Here is an 18,106-nt window from a genome sequence, read left to right as displayed (position 1 = left end):
ATAAACAGACTGCTATCCTGGAATGTGTGAATGCCTCCTTACTGCCGGGGGAAGCTGGCTCCATAGGATTTAGGCACTGTTCATGCTGACATTACAGTTTCTGTTTCTACAAGGGCCATAAATACATGTCAGCCTTTTTTCTCTTCTGACTTTTTTTTCCCTCCTAGATACAATTCTGTAGGATAGTCGCTACTCTAATCGTCAAAAAGCCTGATGGAATAATACTAATGCAAGTGTGAACAGAGCAAAATATGTTTAACTCAAGTAGTATGCAGAAAGCTTGTAGGCTCCTAGAAAGACCTATAACCTACAGGACAATTACAGGGGAACTATCAGCAGGTTACACAAATCTAACCTGCTGATAGCCCCCTATTGTGCACAGGGCGCCGGGGAGGATGGTATGTCTCTTACCTTCCCTCCTTGGTGCCGTTCCTATGCTGTTAGTATTGTAATCCTCAGTCCAGAGCACTGTTATGAGCACTGCCCCGCCCCCATTGAGCAAGCCGGCCCACACAATGGGGGCGGGGCAGTGCTCCAGACCGAGGATTACACCGCTAACAGCACAGGAACGGCACAGAGCAGGAAGGTAAGAGACATACCATCCTCCCCTAAACAACTTAGGGTCCTTTTACATTAAATGATTTTGTCAACATGCACGAATGATTCAGCTATCGTTTGTGCAGCCGTGGCAACCAACATCATGGATATACATATATCTATGCTGTCAGTTTCCAGTTCACACAGCAGTGCATACTCACCTAGTGCACTACTGCTGTCGTCCGGCATACTCTTCTCTGGCTTTCCTGTACAGCCGCTGCGTCTTCAGGCCCCACCTCCTCCGGCTGGCAATCATTCTTGGAGGAGGCAGTGGCCTGAAGATGCAGCAGCTGAACAGGAGTAGCTGGAGAAGAGGATGCCGGATCACACAGCAGCGCACTAGCTAAGTATGTACTGTGATCTGCAAGCATGGATATATGTATTTTTGCATTTTTCGTTATTGGCCTCACATCCCCTGTTTACACAGGAAGATGTGTGGCCAATAAGTTTTAAAACATGTTCTAAACACATGATCAGCCGAGGAATGGGCGTTTTGCCGGTCCTCAGCTGAACACTTTGCTAATTATCTGCTACAGGTGCGCTTCATGCAACTCTCCTGGACGATAATTGGCCTGTGTAAAAGTCCCATAAAAACAGAGACCATCACCAGCAGCGAAATGGAAGAGGCAGTGAGCCGGGGAGTGTAGCACGTTGCAGCATGCTATGGGCTCTGTCTAATGATCTGTGGATCACCCAGATCCAAGATCAAAACTTTTGTCATATGAAATGTTTGGCCTGCCTGATGTCAAAGATATAATTGTTGACCAAAAACTATCCCCCACAGCTCCACCATAAGCATCCGGGCTGTAAATCTTTTGACAGAAGAAGCTGACAAGCAACTCTCAGAAACCTATGGCAGTGACTTTTTTTTTCCCAAAAGGTAAAAGGGATTGGGCAAGTTGACCAGCACACATTTCGGGGAGGCCACTTGCGGTCTTTTGACTAATCTAGGTAAAATAGTTGGTCTCAGCAGACGTATCTAAAGGCTCGGCAGAAAAGCATTAAGAAAATGGTCTTGCAAGATGATGGTACAGTGGGTTCAGACAACCCCCAATGAACAGAAATGTTTTAGTACTATATTTTTTACATTTTTTTTAAAGGAGCACTCCGACTGGGACCCATTTTTTTCAACCCCCCCCCCCCTTCCCCAAGGGAGTGGGTGGGTGAAAATAATAAAATCCACTTACCTTCCTGGCTGCAGCACTGCTGCCCGCATACCGCTGCTCCAGTCCCCAGTTGCTTACTGGTCTGGAGACAGGACTTGGGACATGGCAGGTCGGCTTAGCCATTCAGTGGCTGTAGCAGTGTCCCGCCTCTGCCACTGAATGGCTGAGTGGGCCTGCCACATCCCAAGTCCTGTCTCCAGACCATGAAGCAACCAAGGACTGGAGCAGTGATATGTAGGTGGCAGCGCTGGAGCCAGGGAGGTAAGTGAATGTTATTGTTTGCGCCCACCACCTCCCCGGGCATTTAAAAAAAAAATAGGTCCCAGAGGGAGTTCTCCTTTAAGGAAGGTGAGCAGATATAAGCACAAATGAAAAATGTCTCCTGTTCTTTTACCTGGGTTCTGTGGTTGACAGAGTTTCAAACCCTAAGTAGAACATGCTGTTTGTGAACTAGCCCACAAAAACGGTAATCCCATAACGTTGTTTTTAATATTCAATCTTTTTTGTAAACTTTTCAAAGGTCTCTGCAACTTTTTTAGTACATCTTACACATCCTAACCCAGAAAGACATGCATGTCGGAGAGAACCCTGTTGCTGCATACATATGTTAAAATAAATGAATGTCATGGTTTCAACATACAGGTCAGGAGACTATAGTATTAACATTTATAGCTGACACCAACATTACACAGTCTCTGTACAATGACCTTGTATCGGCTTTTGTGCAGAATAATATGGTGACTGGAGTAAACATTAACCCGAACGGCTAAAGTGGACTGCTTATTCTCACCTCTCTGGAGCTTAACACTATGGTTACCATCAGGAGACCATAACACACTGCCATGTAGTGCTGCTATCGAGACAATGACACCGGGGAAATATTGGCTCTGACCAGACACAAGAGGGTAGAACTTTTCTTTTCTTTTTTTTTAAATAGATTTATACTTTTACTGTATTTGATATCATGTGTATTGTAGCAGGGCAAAATTGCAACACAAGCAATGCCAGTCTAACATACGGCTAACTGTACAAGCTTTAAACATTGGCAGGTCTCCTAAACAGTACTGGTTTTACACCCCCCCCCCCCCTTTATAACAGCAGAAAAACAGTGGGTAAGATGTAACGTTAGGCGTTTGAATAAAACTTTGTGACACCAGATGAGACTCCAGCTCCTGGAGAGAGAGAGCTGGAACAAGAAGGGGGATATGCATCTGGCATGACTGTCCATTTGACCACTTAAGGTGGACTGATGATGCAGCGAGTAGTAAGGGCTTGTGCATGAACATGAGCTGCCATGTTTTGTGTCGAGCGGTATACAGTACGTAATGGTTGCCCTGTTAGCAAGTCTAATAGTTATGACATCAGTAGGGACATCAGCTTTAGGCCATTCCCTCCATACAGAAAAAAAAAATAAAAATAAAACACAAGTTAGTGAACTATGGTAGTGAATGGCTGAAAAGCTGCCTGCCCCAGGTAAATCTGTAGAGCAAATGTAATAAATAAAGGTGTCCAAGATGAACTACAGTCATTGCCTGAAGTGCGGGCTAAACTGTCCCTCGCGGTGTATTTCACGTGGAAATGGAAGAATACTGCTTCATTACATGTTGAACCCATAGCCAGGAGAAACAGAAGGGGGAGGCTGAGTGAATGTTGGTGGTGTTGTATATCCATACGCAAAGCCTGGCTGAGGGGGCACCACACTGCTAGGGCCTGCAGTAAGCATCAGTTGTTGACCTAGAAAAAAAAAAAAAAAAAAAAGATGGCTACAGTAAGACAAGATTCCTGCATTTTTAACACTTTTCTAATGGGATAGAAAGTTGATCAGAGTAGCTGAGAGATCAGTGTTGATCAGATTTGTCAAATCGTTTGTGTTCGGCGACATTCTTCAAACCAGAATGCTCGCCATTTGATTCCCAGCGACTGCAGAAGTTGGATGCTGCCCTAGGGCTGCCAGGAATACATGGATACAGCCAACATACACTTACCTTTCCTCCAGCCATAGTCCGCTGCTTCAGTCCCTGGCCGCCTCATGGTGGTGTGAAGGGAACTGAGTGGGCTTTCCACATCACATCCCTTCTCACCACCAGAAGCGGCCAGGGACCAGAGCTGGCGTCAGTGCTGGAGGCAGGAGAGGTAAGTGGATGTTCTCGTTTTTACCCACCACTCCCAGGGAATATTGGGAAAAAAGTGTCTTGCCCGGACTTCTCCTTTAATACAGATAAAACTCACAATTTTGCCTCAATAAGATAACCCGGTTGTGTTAATTTCTGAAGGACAGTGTTAAAGCGTTGACCCACCGGGACAATCCCTATCAATTTGTGCAATTAGGATAGACCTGCTAATAGACACATTAACCTGATCACAGGGGTTTCAATAGCTGGACACATGTTGATCAGATGTTTATAGGGTTGCATCACCTACGTGTCTGTCAGATGATTTAAATTGCTTTCCAAATCAAGGGCAGCAAGCCACTGACAAACAGCAGATTTGCAGGGGAATAAGCAAGAATGGATGAACTTTCTAACTTACCTAAACTCTCCAAGACAATATGTATCTGAACAACTAGTTAGAATGTAATCTGTAATCTGGCCTCTGGGAAATGCCCTCCAAGTAGTTTACTTTGTAACGCAAACACTATACCATAGCAGATTCATTGATACATATATAGCTGTATTTGTACAGCCCACGCCTAAAGACTGGTTCTCAAGGAGATGTCTTGTGAAATTAAAAGGGCACTTCCAATTCTGTGCCCAAAGATTATATATGATTTATAAGGCAAATAACTAACCAAAACCTCCTTATTGCTACCTCTGTAGATCTATTTTAAAGGGGTTGACTTTAAGCTAGCATTGCACTGACTTATGTGGGTGTTGTATGGTCCATATACACTTTGATTATTTTTAGCTCCTCTTGTGTTCTCCGTCACATAACCTCTTCTCTGCCTATGATGTTACATTGTCTATCTTCTGTTTCCTGTTCCTTTTACTAATCATGATCACAGGTGGGGCAGGTGTCCCTTCCATTGGCTGGCTGGAATGACACAATGATTTCTCCCTGCTCCTGTAGGCGGAGCTAATACAGGAGCTCAGTATAAACTGTATGGAGGAGAGCAGGGCTGATAGCTACCTTGTTGGACTCTAACACTACAAGACAACAAGGATAATCAGTGTAACACCCACTAAGTAGCTATCAGCTTCTGCTCTCCTCCATAACAGGCTGCCTTTTCTGCTACAGCTTCTACTAAGCTCCACCTACAGGGGCAGGGCTAAAATCAAGGTGTAATTCCAGGCAGCCAATGGGGACACCTGCCTCGCCCACCTGATGACTCCAGCTGTCATAATGTTCATTGGAAGGAACAGGAAACAGATATTGAATGTGACATCACAGGAAGTTAAGAAATCACAGGCAGAGCGGTCACATGAACACAAGAGGAGCTAAAAATAACATAATAAAAGTGTGTACAGAACATACAACCAACCACAGACCTCACTGCAATGCTAGTTTGAAATGTCCCAGACAACCCCTCTTAATACTAAGTCTTGTGGTGTGCGTCGAAAGTGTACGTCAGGTGAATACCCCAACATATACCTATGATGCAAGCCACTTACTAGTATCCACATAGACTCATGTTAAAAACAAAAAATATATACCCTCATGGTATAAAGTTTTATAGGTTTACTGCTGTATGGAATGGCCTAGATACATTTACCTGTACGGTGGGGGATTTGTGCATATGGCACATAGTGTAGAGTATATTTAGTGTATATTAGTTAAGGCCTTTTTTTCCCTCATTTTACCTCCTGAGTTTTTTTTATTACAGCATCTGATAATTCCTTTTCTAATATACTGTACCTAGTTCGAGTCCAGCCTAACACTCACCAAATACGATTGGTGTTTGTTCTGTTGGTTCCTCTTCCTTTCTCAAACTCTCCGCAGTATGAAGCTTGTCCACCTGTTGAAAAAAAAAATTAATTAAAAAGAGGTATTTCACATCTCATGTCAAAAGTTTTATTTTATATGACAGTAATTCTTTAAAGGGGTACTACCATCTCAGCTCAATATCCCCTATTCATAACAAACTAATTGCGATCCCCACTGATCCTAACGGGAACACAATAGTCCTTGGAGTGAAAGCTTACTGCATCAGTAAGATCCCTAATTCCTCCCAGTACTATATATATTACTTGTAGATCTGAGGATGCAGAACTACACATGTATGAAAAATTCTTGGAAAATACAACAAAATATGGTGTTTTTCCAGAAAAAAGCAGAGAAGCAGTCCAATGGCTGGAAATACATGTCATTTTTCATTGTTTTCTTTCTTTCAGATCCAGAACTGAACCAAAAAGAGGAGACACACAATGGCAACATCATCCTTAAAGTGTTCCTGGGTCTGGACCTCGACTGATTGGTAGATAAAGCTAGGAGAAGCATGCAGCTGTGTGCTTCACTCCACATCTCACTGAAAGAGACAAGCTCAATATAGTTCTAATGGAGCTTGTCTCATGCAGTGGGGAGTGAAGAGCACAGCTGCATGCTTCTCCTGGCTCATTCTACTGATCAGTGAGAACACCCAGACCTTGACCAATCAAAATGTTTGACATATTTTTTTTAACATTATAGACGTTTTGGTTCACTCAGCCAATCACTGCCTGCAACAGCATTCCGCCTCACTTAGTGACTGCTGTTAACACTCTATTTCGGAAGTAGCGGGTGCTCTAGGAAAATAAGAAGGGGAAGCTCTGAGGGACAGAGGTAGGAGAGTATGTATTTTTTTTTTTTTCTGTAAACCCCCAACAAAACATAAATTTTTTAGTGCTCAGATAACCCCTTTAAGGTTGCAGGAGCCATTGTGTTTTCCCTTGAAAGTAAAGTAAATATCAGGGGTTACACTGGCCACACAGATAAGATAAAGGTTGGAAAAAAGTCTGATTTTAGCTTTCTGCCAGCCACTATTAGTACATTTTACACACAAGATTGTTTGCAGCGGCAGACGTCTGTCTGCCACATATGTGATCTTAACTAAGACCATAGAAATGGTTCCTGGGAATTTATAACCCTAATCCCTACAAAGTATTGTTCAACCAGAAAATTATATATTAAAAGAAAAACAAACAAACACTCACTTTGGTTAAGTACTCTCTCATGACTTGAATAAAATAAGGCATGGCGAAGTCCATGATGTTGTGTCTCCAGGCCAGCTCTAATACAGTGTCTGGGTGCAGCAGGTCATAACAGGTGAAGAGTGTGGCTGCAAAGCATTCTTGCTTCCCCTCCTCGAGAAACCATTGAAGCAGCTTCTCTGCCAGTTCTGTATCTTTTGACTCGGCAGCATATAACATTGCATCCTGGAGAGGGACAAAAACTTGCATAAACTTCAAGCTATTACCAGATGTTTTAAACCTAACAATGATCAGTGGAAAGCAGAGAACACAGACACCTAGCGGCAAAGATTTTAGAGCTGTTTTCCTGAGGCAAGAAGACATTTTTGTTAAATGAGGTGATTTATAAAAAAAAAAAAAAAAACAGATTATAAATATTTAAATATATTATAAATATAGACCATATATACTAGTAAATTAACAGAAGTTGTTTGGAATGACAGTGACGTCTTAAAGGGGTTAACCAGGATTAGAAAAACGCACAAAAACAGCGCCACCCCTGTCCTTAGATTGTGTGTGCTATTACACTTCAGCTCCATTCACTTCAATGGAACTGAGCTGCAAAACTCACACCCAAACTTAGGACAGGAGTAAATTCTGTTTGTTTTTATTGGAAAAAAAGAATAAAGATTTAGGGGTATGTGCACACTGAGCAATTCTCGGGGAATTGTAGCTGAAAGATTTCTGCTTGACATTCCTCGCCCATTCTGCTCTGGCAGAATAGGAGCTGAATTTGAGCGGAATCCGAGCAGAAAGCAAGCGGATTTCAAGCAGAATTCAAGCCCCATTGACTTCTATAGGATTCCTCTAGCGGAATCCGCCAAAAGAATCGATTCCGTGCGTATTCCGCGTGGAATTCTGGACGGAAATTTCCTCTGTGTGCACGGGAGGTCGGAAATCCCATTTTTCTCTATGGAAAGGAGCAATATTGCATTTACACGGGTGGAATTCCGTGTGGATTCCGCCCACTTTTTGCGGCGTAATCCGTGAGAATTGCTTAGTGTGCATATAACCTAGATTTAAAAAAAAAAAAAAAAAAACAACAAGAAACAAACAAAAAAAAACACCTTATGACAGGAGAGGTCTGGAAGAAAAAAAAAAAAGTGTTCATATTTTTCTAAGCCTGGATAAACCCTTTAAGAGCTGGTCAATGATCGTGATCCAAAATAGGTTTTGATCTTTTCAATACCACTGTCGACCTAGAACACTCTGCACAAGTCACACACTTTGTGTTAGAAGATGGCTGTTCAGACTCTACCCTGTTTTACCTTATACAAATGGTCCTTCTTGCACAGCTCCACACTCTGCTTCCAGCGGTTATTTCCCTTGTACAGATAGGCAGCAATCCTGCGGAACTCAATCAGCTCGTGCTTCTCCAAGCGTTGTGCCAGGCTGATGTTATCAAAGTTATCATACGCATCGATGGATGCCCTTAAACCCTGCGAGTTATTACAAACATGATTTATAGAACCATTTACACAGAACAAAGTTAGCAGATATAATCTGGACTTTACCAACTAAATACAGTATAGTGATGAAATAAAGTAAATCTGTAATTTAATAATACATTAACCCCTTAATGTATTGTGACCACGCTATGAGGTATTCGCATGTGCGTGTGTGCATTGCACCAAATTTATCAAACAGGCACATGGACCTTTGAGTCCACTGAGAAGCTAATGAATCTTCCTGTTCCGCCAAGATAACAGATATAGCCATTTAAGCCAATTCTTTGAGCGGAGAGCGAGACATCACATTGAGACAGTGAGGCAGGCGGAATTCTGAGTGGAGTCTGTGGCTCGTGTTCCGCTCGGGATTTTAGCCTGTTTTACTCAGTGTGAACGGGCCCTAAGTGTGGTCCCGACTGGAGTGGATTTTTAACAAAATTGCTATTAATAAATGTGCCAAGAGGTACAAGGGAAGAGGTAGCAAGGTGTGTGGTTGATGCTTAACTGGCAACATATGTGAGGAGAGGTAAAAAATTTTAAATTTAAAATTTGCGCAAATTTTACACCAATCCACCTACATATAGCAATTATAAATTCCCCCCTAGTATATAATACTGTATAATTTATACAAATATGTATATAATAGTCATTCACAACACTGACAGAAGCCTTTCATATGCTTGGAATCCACAGACAGGGCTCCAGGATCACCACATGCCAAAGATAAATAATACCACTCTGGAAAAATAATTGTTGAAAGATGCCTTACAAGGGGTTGTCCGAGAAAAATTCATACTTCGATATGCTGCTGGGGAGAAGTCAGTAATGTATGCTTACCTTTCCAGCTCACTCTGCTGCTGGTTCCTTGGGCCACCTGCTCTGTGCCCCTGTCAGGGTTTTGAAAGCATCCAATGACATGCCACTCACTTTTGGAAATGGCTGATCAGCATAGAGTCTATGCTGACCGTTCCTTTCATATGGGAATGGGACATCATATGCTATGAAAACACTGATAGCATTGCAGAGCAGGTGGCCTGGGAACCAGCAGCGGACAGGTAAGTATACATTACTGACATGTCCCCCGCAGCCCTGACAGCATGGCCAAGTATGAATTTTTCCCAGACAACCCCTTTAAAGGGATAGTGTCACTTTTTTTTTTTTCCCCTTTAAACGTAATTATAAAAAATAAGTGGTTTGGTATTTTTTATTTTTCCTGTACTATCAATGTTTTAAAACCCTGTAATGCTGGCCACAGGGGGCTGCCATGTTGAATAGCATCTGTGTATGGTGTCTTTACACGACACTTACACAGATGCTGTACGGCACACACAAAGCATTGAAGTGAACGGGACGGAGTCCGTCCCGTTCACTTACAATGTTTTTCATTAGCTGTGTGCTAGGCATATTTAAAGGCATGCATAGTACACAGCTGGGGGAGGGTGGTGGCGACATTTTAGAGAAGCCTGCTCCTGGTAACATTTGTTGGCCCTCTGTGTACCGCTGCTGGCTCAGTCTGTATTCCCCCTGCTCTCCCCGATCTGTATACTGCTGCTGTCCCCATCTGTATGCCGCTTCTCCCTCCCATCTGTATGCCGCTTCTCCCTCCCGTCTGTATGCCGCTTCTCCCTCCCGTCTGTATGCCGCTTCTCCCTCCCGTCTGTATGCCGCTTCTCCCTCCCGTCTGTATGCCGCTTCTCCCTCCCGTCTGTATGCCGCTTCTCCCTCCCGTCTGTATGCCGCTTCTCCTTCGCTCCTGTATGCAGCTTCTCCTTCGCTCCTGTATGCCGCTTCTCTCCCCCATCTGTATGCCGCTTCTCCCCCCCCATCTGTATGCCGCTTCTCCCTCCTGTCTGTATTCCGCTTCTCCCTCCTGTCTGTATTCCGCTTCTCCCTCCTGTCTGTATTCCGCTTCTCCCTCCCTCCTGTATTCCGCTTCTCCCTCCTGTCTGTATTCCGCTTCTCCCTCCCCCATCTGTATGCCGCTTCTCCCTCCCCCATCTGTATGCCGCTTCTCCCTCCTGTCTGTATGCCGCCTTTCTCCTCCATCTGTATGCCACTTCTCCCTCTCTATCCCCCATCTGTATGCCGCTTCTCCCTCCTGTCTGTATTCTGCTGCTGTCCCCTGCCCCCCTCCCCCCTTGCTATATGCTCCTGCTGTCCCCCACCTATGTGTCCCTGCTCTCCCCTGTCTACGTGCCCCTGCCCCCTCCCCTTTGCTATGTGCTCCTGCTGTCCCCCACCTATGTGTCCCTGCTCTCCCCTGTCTACGTGCCGCTGCTCCCTCAGTGGGAGTCTTATACAGTACAAGATATAAGGGATCTGTGTTATCACCTGAGCTCCTCCTGCAGCTGTAAATCATCAGATACCAGTGCAGCCACTGCCCGATCAGAGCACTCAGTTTGGCTCAGTTCCCTGCTCTGTACTCAGTTATTGTGGGGTCACAGTCACATGAGCCGAGTACAGGGCAGGGAACTGAGCCAGACTGAGTGCTGTGATCAGGCAGTGGCTGCACTGGTATCCGACGATTTACAGCTGCAGGAGGAGCTCAGGTGATAACACAGGTAAAGAAACTGCTGATGGTTTGTTTGGTGGATTCCCCTATAGTTATATAATCACTGTGAAGTATATTGCATGTGTATGCTGGGAGTTTTTGTCGGGTCCCAGACAGATAAGGTACCAGTACATACATGTATTATCCTCCACAGTGATTCTATAACTATACACCAAACTATCAGCTCCCAGGACAGAAGTTACTGTTATTCAGAACTATTGGCAACTATTTGTTTCACTGTAATTGATACATCTGTACAGGCAGGAAATATTGTAACCAATCACTGACTGCAGCAAAGGAGTTACAGTCACTTATTACAGTCAGCAGCTCTTGTGTCACTGAGGTGGCTGCATATAGGAGAGCAAAGTGTCTCTCCAACTCCTATCTATCTCCTATTTATTATCTATCTATCTCCTATTTATTATCTATCTATCTCTATCTAGTTCAGATAATACTCCACGGCAACTCCAATATGTGTCAAACGTAATTCAAATTTACTCCATCTTGTGATACATCAAATAAATAGTGCAGCACAGCAAATACAGGATGCGACATTTCAACTGTCTCTCACCGTCTTTTTCAAGCCAGAGAGACTGTTGAAATGTCGCATCCTGTATTTGCTGTGCTGCACTATTTATTTGATGTATCACAAGATGGAATAAATTTGAATCACGTTTGACACGTATTGGAGTTGCCGTGGAGTATTATCCGAACTGTATTAGTTTGGTCCGTGGTCGGGACCTACCTACTGGCACCCACTCATCTTGAAAGTAGTGCTGCTTTTCGATATAGTGAAGCTATCTATCTATCCTCTACCTGTGTAATGTATGACACTGCTGACACCAGGGAGCAATAGCCTGTTTTCTCCTGTATGTGTGTATAATATATCTCCAACCTGTGTAATGTGTGACACTGCTGATACCAGAGAGCAATAGCCTGTACTCTCCTGTATGTGTGTATATATATATATGTATATATCCCCTACCTGTGTAATGTGTGACACCAGAGAGCAATAGCCTGTACTCGTGTGTGTGTGTGTGTGTGTGTATGTGTATGTATATATATATATATATATATATATATATATATATATATATATATATATATATATATATATATATATATATATACATATATATACACACACACACACACACACATACCTCCTCTACCCGTGTAATTTGTGACACTGAGGTGTAGTATGAAGGGCTAGGGAGACTTGTTGTAGGTGTACTTCTATGCAGACAACAACAAAATGGCGCTGCCCAGCAGTACACATATCACCTTTCCACTCTTTGTTCCCTTGTGAAAAGAGGAGGGAGGTGATGATGTCACAGCAGTTGAGCAGAGACTGCCTCTTTTTTCAGCACAGCCATATTTCAGGTTACTTTTACCAGCAGTTTTTCTGCTGGAGCTCCCCCTAGGGGCCATCACTGGGAAATATGAAAAATTAGATAATTCATTTTTCATATTTCCTTACATGTAAAAAAAATAAAAACACACTTACAAATTAACAAAAAAATAACAAATTCAATTTTATCATTTTCAATTTTTTTTTTAACTTTGTGACACATTCCCTTTAAGGGCAGGTTTACACTCAGGTCAGCGATCTGGCAGTGTTTCCCTCCGACACAGTAGCAAAGTGCCAGAGGAAGAGATCTTTGAACTAATCCCATTAACTTGAATGGGACAGTTCAAAGTATGCAGTGCTTCAATTAGGACGCACTTGCAGCGTTCTGCTGGCCGGCCGGCCTTGATGGTTAATGGAAACCTGACGCCTGATGACAACTGATGCATTTCTGCCATCAGTTGTGTGATGTAAACGCGCCCTTTTTTGTGGCAGTAAAAAAAAAAAAAAAAAAAAAAATTAAACTGTAAACCCTAATCTGAATGACATATATGAAGATAAATACAAATTCCTTACTGTATTCTGTCTACTGTTTACAATAGACAACAGGAATTAAACTGTTCTAACCTGGTAGTCCTCCTCCTCTGTCAGCAGGTTGTTGAGAGCCTCATTGACGGACTTGTTGTTGTGGTTCTGAACAGAGCGCAGGTATGGTTTAACCAGGGGCAACTGGTTCATCTAAAGGAAAGACAGATTTTACATGTAGGGATAATAACCTGAATAAGCAGATTAGAACGAATTGCTGAGGTTCTGAGAGTAATAAAATTCAAGAGAATACTTACCTTAGAGAAGTAGTTGACTGTCCGTGTGTGATCCAAGCGTGGAGACAGGACAAGGAGGAGGTCATTCATCAGAAGAGGTTTGTACTCCAAGTAGAACTGAAGCGCTTTGTAATACAATTCCACATTGGCTACCTGCAAGTGTTCATAATGCTTAGTGACTTTAGTAGAGTTGCTCCATGGACAATAACCCACACTGTACCTTACTGGTGTCCTGTACCTTGGTGACAATGTCTTTGAACTGTCCTTCCTTCCAAGCGGTAGTAGGATGGTTCATCATGGTGATGATTGCATTGTCATACTCTTCGTACTTGTCATATAGGAAGACTAATTCACCCCAGAGATGGGCCTGTTCTGCTGCACGCAAAACCTATAAGAATCACAAAAATGGAAGATAAAATAATACCAAATAGATAACATGGGCCAATGTATAAAACACCAACTTAAAAATGGTTTGTTGACTTACCTTGGGGATGTTGACTCTGGACCAGAACAATTCTAAATGTTCCCGCATTTTCTGGGGTTTAAACTTGGAGTACAGAATGGCAAGCTCTGTGAACATTCCCATATGAGCACGCTCCAAACCCAGGGCAGCCTCCAGGAGTGCAATAAGCTCTTCAAAATATCCCCGATCCTAAGTAAGCGAGACACACAATGAGTGGCATATAGTATAGCACTATACTTGGTACTGTGCAACCGTTTTGGGGATGGGGTAAACCCTAGCCTTGTAGCAATACCTAGCCCTTTAGATATGAAGTCTAGAAAGCCACAAAAAATAGGATGATTGATGCGGTTTAAGACTTCCAGACATTACTTCCATAAAAGCTAAACAGTTTTGATCTGTCGGGTCTAGGTCAAAATGATAAAATCCATCAGCCATCAAGGGGAAAATCGATTACAAGTACTAACTTACTTCTCCCCATGCCCACAGCGAGTGGCAGCACCAGTAGTGGGATCCCCACTGGGCTATGATATCTCTGGAGCCGACATATTACGACATGGCAGATAGAATGGCTGCTCAGCCAGTCAGTGACTGGAGCGAGACGCCATTGGGAGACGCATTTCCCCCCAGAGTGGTGACATCATCACAACTTGGGGGAAACCGCCTTTCGGCAGGTTTCTTGTGATCAACTTACAGCAGGCACAAGGAAAAGTACCTTAATACTTATAATGAATCCCCCCCCCCCTTTGCTGGATTTTATAATACTTCGGAGTTCTCCTTTAAACATTTTTTGTGGTCTTGAACAAGAGCTTTATAACGTTCGTATGGAATTTAAAAAAAATAATAATATATTATATATATATATACATATATATATATATATATATATATACACATACATACACACATACACATATAGCATACGGTTTTCAGACGGATTTTTATCAGTGATAAGCAAGGCCCTTCAGTACAGTAACATATTGGAGACCTGCAGTTTTAAATGAAGAAGGGAGACTACACACAAACACAAAATAACAGGACCTATCTGAACCCATATCAGGTACATATACACAAAAAAAACCTGAATCATATATTTACAAGCTACAATGTACATATATTCTTTTTGTCCAAGAGATCACTGTTCAAGTATATTAAGATTTAATACCACAGTGAATCCTGGATCAATCAGTTCCATGTGTTACTCACCTGGTAATAGCTGATAAGTTCCTCTAGCTCATCGGCATGAATTACAATGTGCAGGCCACACATTTGGGCAAGGCGAAACTCTGTTCCATCCACACATGCAAAGCATACCTGGTAAGAAGTATACAGTTAAGACTGCATGAAAGTACTATAGAACCCATATGGTCACAAAATATAACAAAGTCATAGTGATCATAAACAGGTCTTACTTCTTTCCATGTGCGAGTACTATTGGCCTTCCGTGCACTATCCACAGCGGCTTGATACTCCCCAAGATGAACTAAGGTGGATGCCAAACGTGCAAAATTTGATACATTGTTATACAGAAGTTTGGCAGCATCATACATGCCCTCATCATAGCAGCGATCTCCCACCTATAAAAAATTAGGAAAAAAATTTTACTATAAAAACAGCATCCAGTCTGAACAGTGTTCGAAAGGTATGATCCACAATAATACCTGTTGGATGTGCGCATTGTTCGGACCACTAACAAATTCTTCCAGCTCTGACAGGCGGTTTGTTTTAGCCAAAGCAAATATGAGTTCAGTCTCAACGTAGGACTCCCTGGCCTTTTTTCGTGCCATCTGTAAGAACTTTACAAGGTCCTCCCAGTTACCTGTAAAAACAGACGTGTCAACAATGCGCAGCCTCATCACCAAAAAGATTTAATCGGGATAGGACCGTGGAATCTATGATACCCCATCAAGGTGATCAGAAATAAAAGCAGTATTATGAAAGTTCATTCCCGGAACTCACCATCATGCTTCACAAATTTTTATTGTAGAAAAAAGTCCATCACAAAAATATATAACAGCAACAGGACGTTTTGGCGTCAAGCCTTCCTCAAATCTCTTGACGCCGAAACGTCCTGTTGCTGTTATATATTTTTGTGATGGACTTTTTTCTACAATAAAAATTTGTGAAGCATGATGGTGAGTGCCGAGAATGAGCTTTCATAATACTGCTACAATTTTCTCTTTTACTGCGAGCACCACCCTAGACACAGAAGTGCCGTCTAAAAAAAACTTTTTTCTACAGAAATAAAAGCAGTCCACTGGCACTCTTACAAGTAAGAGACAGAACTCACTGTTTTTGCTTGCTGCCTGCACCACTTCCATGTAAGCAGAGGGGTCATCGGCTTTAATGTAGGAGTCAATGGCTTCCTTTACTAAGTCTTTCTGTAGCTGAGCTCTGCCTAGCTGACTCCATACAGCAGGTTCATTACATCTTTCTGCAAATTCATAAGCCCGATCCAGATTTCCAATGTGCTCAATTAAGACCTGTAAGAAAAAAAAGAAGTGTAAATCAGGAATATTAATATACACTTAAAGGGGAACCCCAGCGAAAATGTATTTCTTTCAAATAAACTGCTGTGAGAAAAAAAAGTTATACAGAGTTGTAATTTTCTATTTAAAAATCTCAAGTCTTCCAATACTTATCAGTTGCTGTATACCCTGCAGAAAGTGGTGTATTCTTTCCAATCTGACACAGTGCAGGAGAGGTTTCCTATAGAGGTTTGCTACTGTTCTTGTTCTTTTCAGGGACAGAAGTGGAAGCAGAGAGTATTGTGTCAGATTGGAAAGAATACATCACTTCCTGCAGGGCACACAGCAGCTGATAAGTAATGAAAGATTTTTAAATAGAAGTAAATTACTAATCTAAATAAATTTCTGACATCGGCTGATGTGAAAAATCTGTGAAATCTGCCAGCATTCCCCTTTAAAGTTGGTACCATCTCCCACCACAAAGCCACTTTCAATAATGCAACCCACCATACTCTAGAAAAGATAATGCAATACCCTCATAGTAACTGAACATGCCCATTAGATGGACTAGCCTGACAATGACAGAAGTTATTTAGGTTCCTCACCTGGATGGCAGATGTATTAACATCAAATTTCCTAAATATGGCAAAGGCCTCTTCAAACAGCTGGTTGCTAATGGCGATATTAGCGATGTCTGGCGCATCATAGTTATCCAAGCGGTTGATGTATTCCATTACTCGTGTGCGGTCAGCTTTAATGGCGGTCAGTATAAGCAGATTTTGCAGATTTCTGAAAAACAAAAAAATGTGACATTTTTAGTCTGGCTGATAATCATATAATACCCCTCCCCCCTTAGATTCTTGTTGCATCTTTAACAGTGGTTTGATCGAATCCTGCAGATATTACCATCAATTGTTATGAATTATGCCGGCTACAACAGTGCAGGAAAATAGTATGCAGGTATGATGTTATGGTCCCTTTCCGTATCATCTGTAACATAATGGTGTAGCACAGCTGTAAGGGGCCTATTACACAGAGCAATTTTGTAACGATTAACGATCGCAAACGAGATTGTTTATCGTTAACCTGAAATTGTTCACCAAATTACACAGAACGATAATATAGTTACTACGATCGTTATTACGATTGTTTATTCCTAAGGAACTTGAGCGAATGAATGTGGAATTACAGCGAACGACTAACGATAATTTTAGGTTCAGATCTGAATCAACGATTAACGACATACAAGCGATTTTTCGATCGTTGCCTGCAATTTCACAGAACGAACATAGTTTAAATTTGAACGATTTAACGATTTTTCGCACGATAATCGTCCCGTGTAATAGGGCCCTAAAGGAAGCCATACACCTTCATTAATTGACAGACGGACCATGATTGAGCCTTCAGTTATCTCTCCTGTCCGGCCCCCATCCTCTCTATACATAGGAACATTCGACACGTTCCTGTGTTCTCGGGAAGGGTTAAGCTGTCAGTTTTATCTGTGGCTTATCTCTTCCAGAACAAAAAGGCCAGGCAGAGATTTTCCATCACACCTTATACGGACAACAGAACCAACCGTGAACAGCAGGTGTTACTGACAAAAGTAAAAGTCTTATGGGGATCTTAAAGCCATTACCTATATTGTGGATATTTTGTCTTATGTAGGTCTCAAATGCAAGTAATGGCCTTTATCATATCATAGCCTGTTTATCAACTTCCTGACCTGTGCTCACTAAAAACAGAGTTGTCCAGTACAATCTTCTCCAGAAGTTCAATGAGCTCGTTTGGCAGATCGGCAGTCATAAACGCCTTCACAGTCACCGACACTTCTTCTGGATCCTGGGTTTCTGATAAAGCAGTCTGGACAACCTTCGACATAATGGAAAAAAGACCAATTACCAAACATAACCCAAACTTTAACATTTCTTAAACGTTAGATATTTAAGGCATGTTTAAAAACCTAAACAAAACTATGGGAACACATTTATATGGAAACAACTAAAGAAATTTCATGGCTTAACAAGTGCAGATTGGCAGATTATGAATTTTGTTTAAAGGGATTTACCCCCTTTGCCCCCAATGATA

At 42.3% G+C, this 18,106-nt stretch overlaps 1 protein-coding gene and 1 long non-coding RNA gene across 2 annotated transcripts in view; one reads left to right on the top strand and one right to left on the bottom strand.

Annotated features, from left to right (window-relative positions):
• Positions 1-541: 541 nt before the first annotated feature.
• On the top strand, positions 542-6,228 carry LOC138785306 (uncharacterized). The gene is made up of 3 exons (XR_011362093.1): positions 542-586; positions 1,382-1,477; positions 6,092-6,228. It is a non-coding gene; the product is annotated as an uncharacterized lncRNA (long non-coding RNA).
• The window catches only part of LOC138785304 (clathrin heavy chain 1-like), a 68,442-nt gene continuing 52,204 nt past the window's right edge, over positions 1,869-18,106 (bottom strand). The window contains exons 19-32 of the mRNA XM_069961119.1: positions 17,745-17,890; positions 16,627-16,810; positions 15,844-16,036; positions 15,215-15,372; positions 14,966-15,130; positions 14,760-14,867; positions 13,578-13,745; positions 13,332-13,481; positions 13,115-13,246; positions 12,900-13,010; positions 8,194-8,364; positions 6,890-7,111; positions 5,643-5,715; positions 1,869-3,497 (exon numbers count right to left, since the gene is read on the bottom strand). Coding sequence (XP_069817220.1) covers positions 3,361-3,497; positions 5,643-5,715; positions 6,890-7,111; positions 8,194-8,364; positions 12,900-13,010; positions 13,115-13,246; positions 13,332-13,481; positions 13,578-13,745; positions 14,760-14,867; positions 14,966-15,130; positions 15,215-15,372; positions 15,844-16,036; positions 16,627-16,810; positions 17,745-17,890 — 2,118 coding nt within the window. The 3' untranslated portion in view covers positions 1,869-3,360. The remainder of the gene's footprint in view (positions 3,498-5,642; positions 5,716-6,889; positions 7,112-8,193; positions 8,365-12,899; positions 13,011-13,114; positions 13,247-13,331; positions 13,482-13,577; positions 13,746-14,759; positions 14,868-14,965; positions 15,131-15,214; positions 15,373-15,843; positions 16,037-16,626; positions 16,811-17,744; positions 17,891-18,106) is intronic.

The sequence above is a fragment of the Dendropsophus ebraccatus genome, chromosome 3 (genome assembly GCF_027789765.1).
Source record: "Dendropsophus ebraccatus isolate aDenEbr1 chromosome 3, aDenEbr1.pat, whole genome shotgun sequence".
In the NCBI taxonomy this organism is placed as follows: domain Eukaryota; kingdom Metazoa; phylum Chordata; class Amphibia; order Anura; family Hylidae; genus Dendropsophus; species Dendropsophus ebraccatus.
The sequence above is the reverse complement of the archived record's forward strand: the minus strand, read 5'-3'. Positions and strand labels throughout refer to the sequence as shown.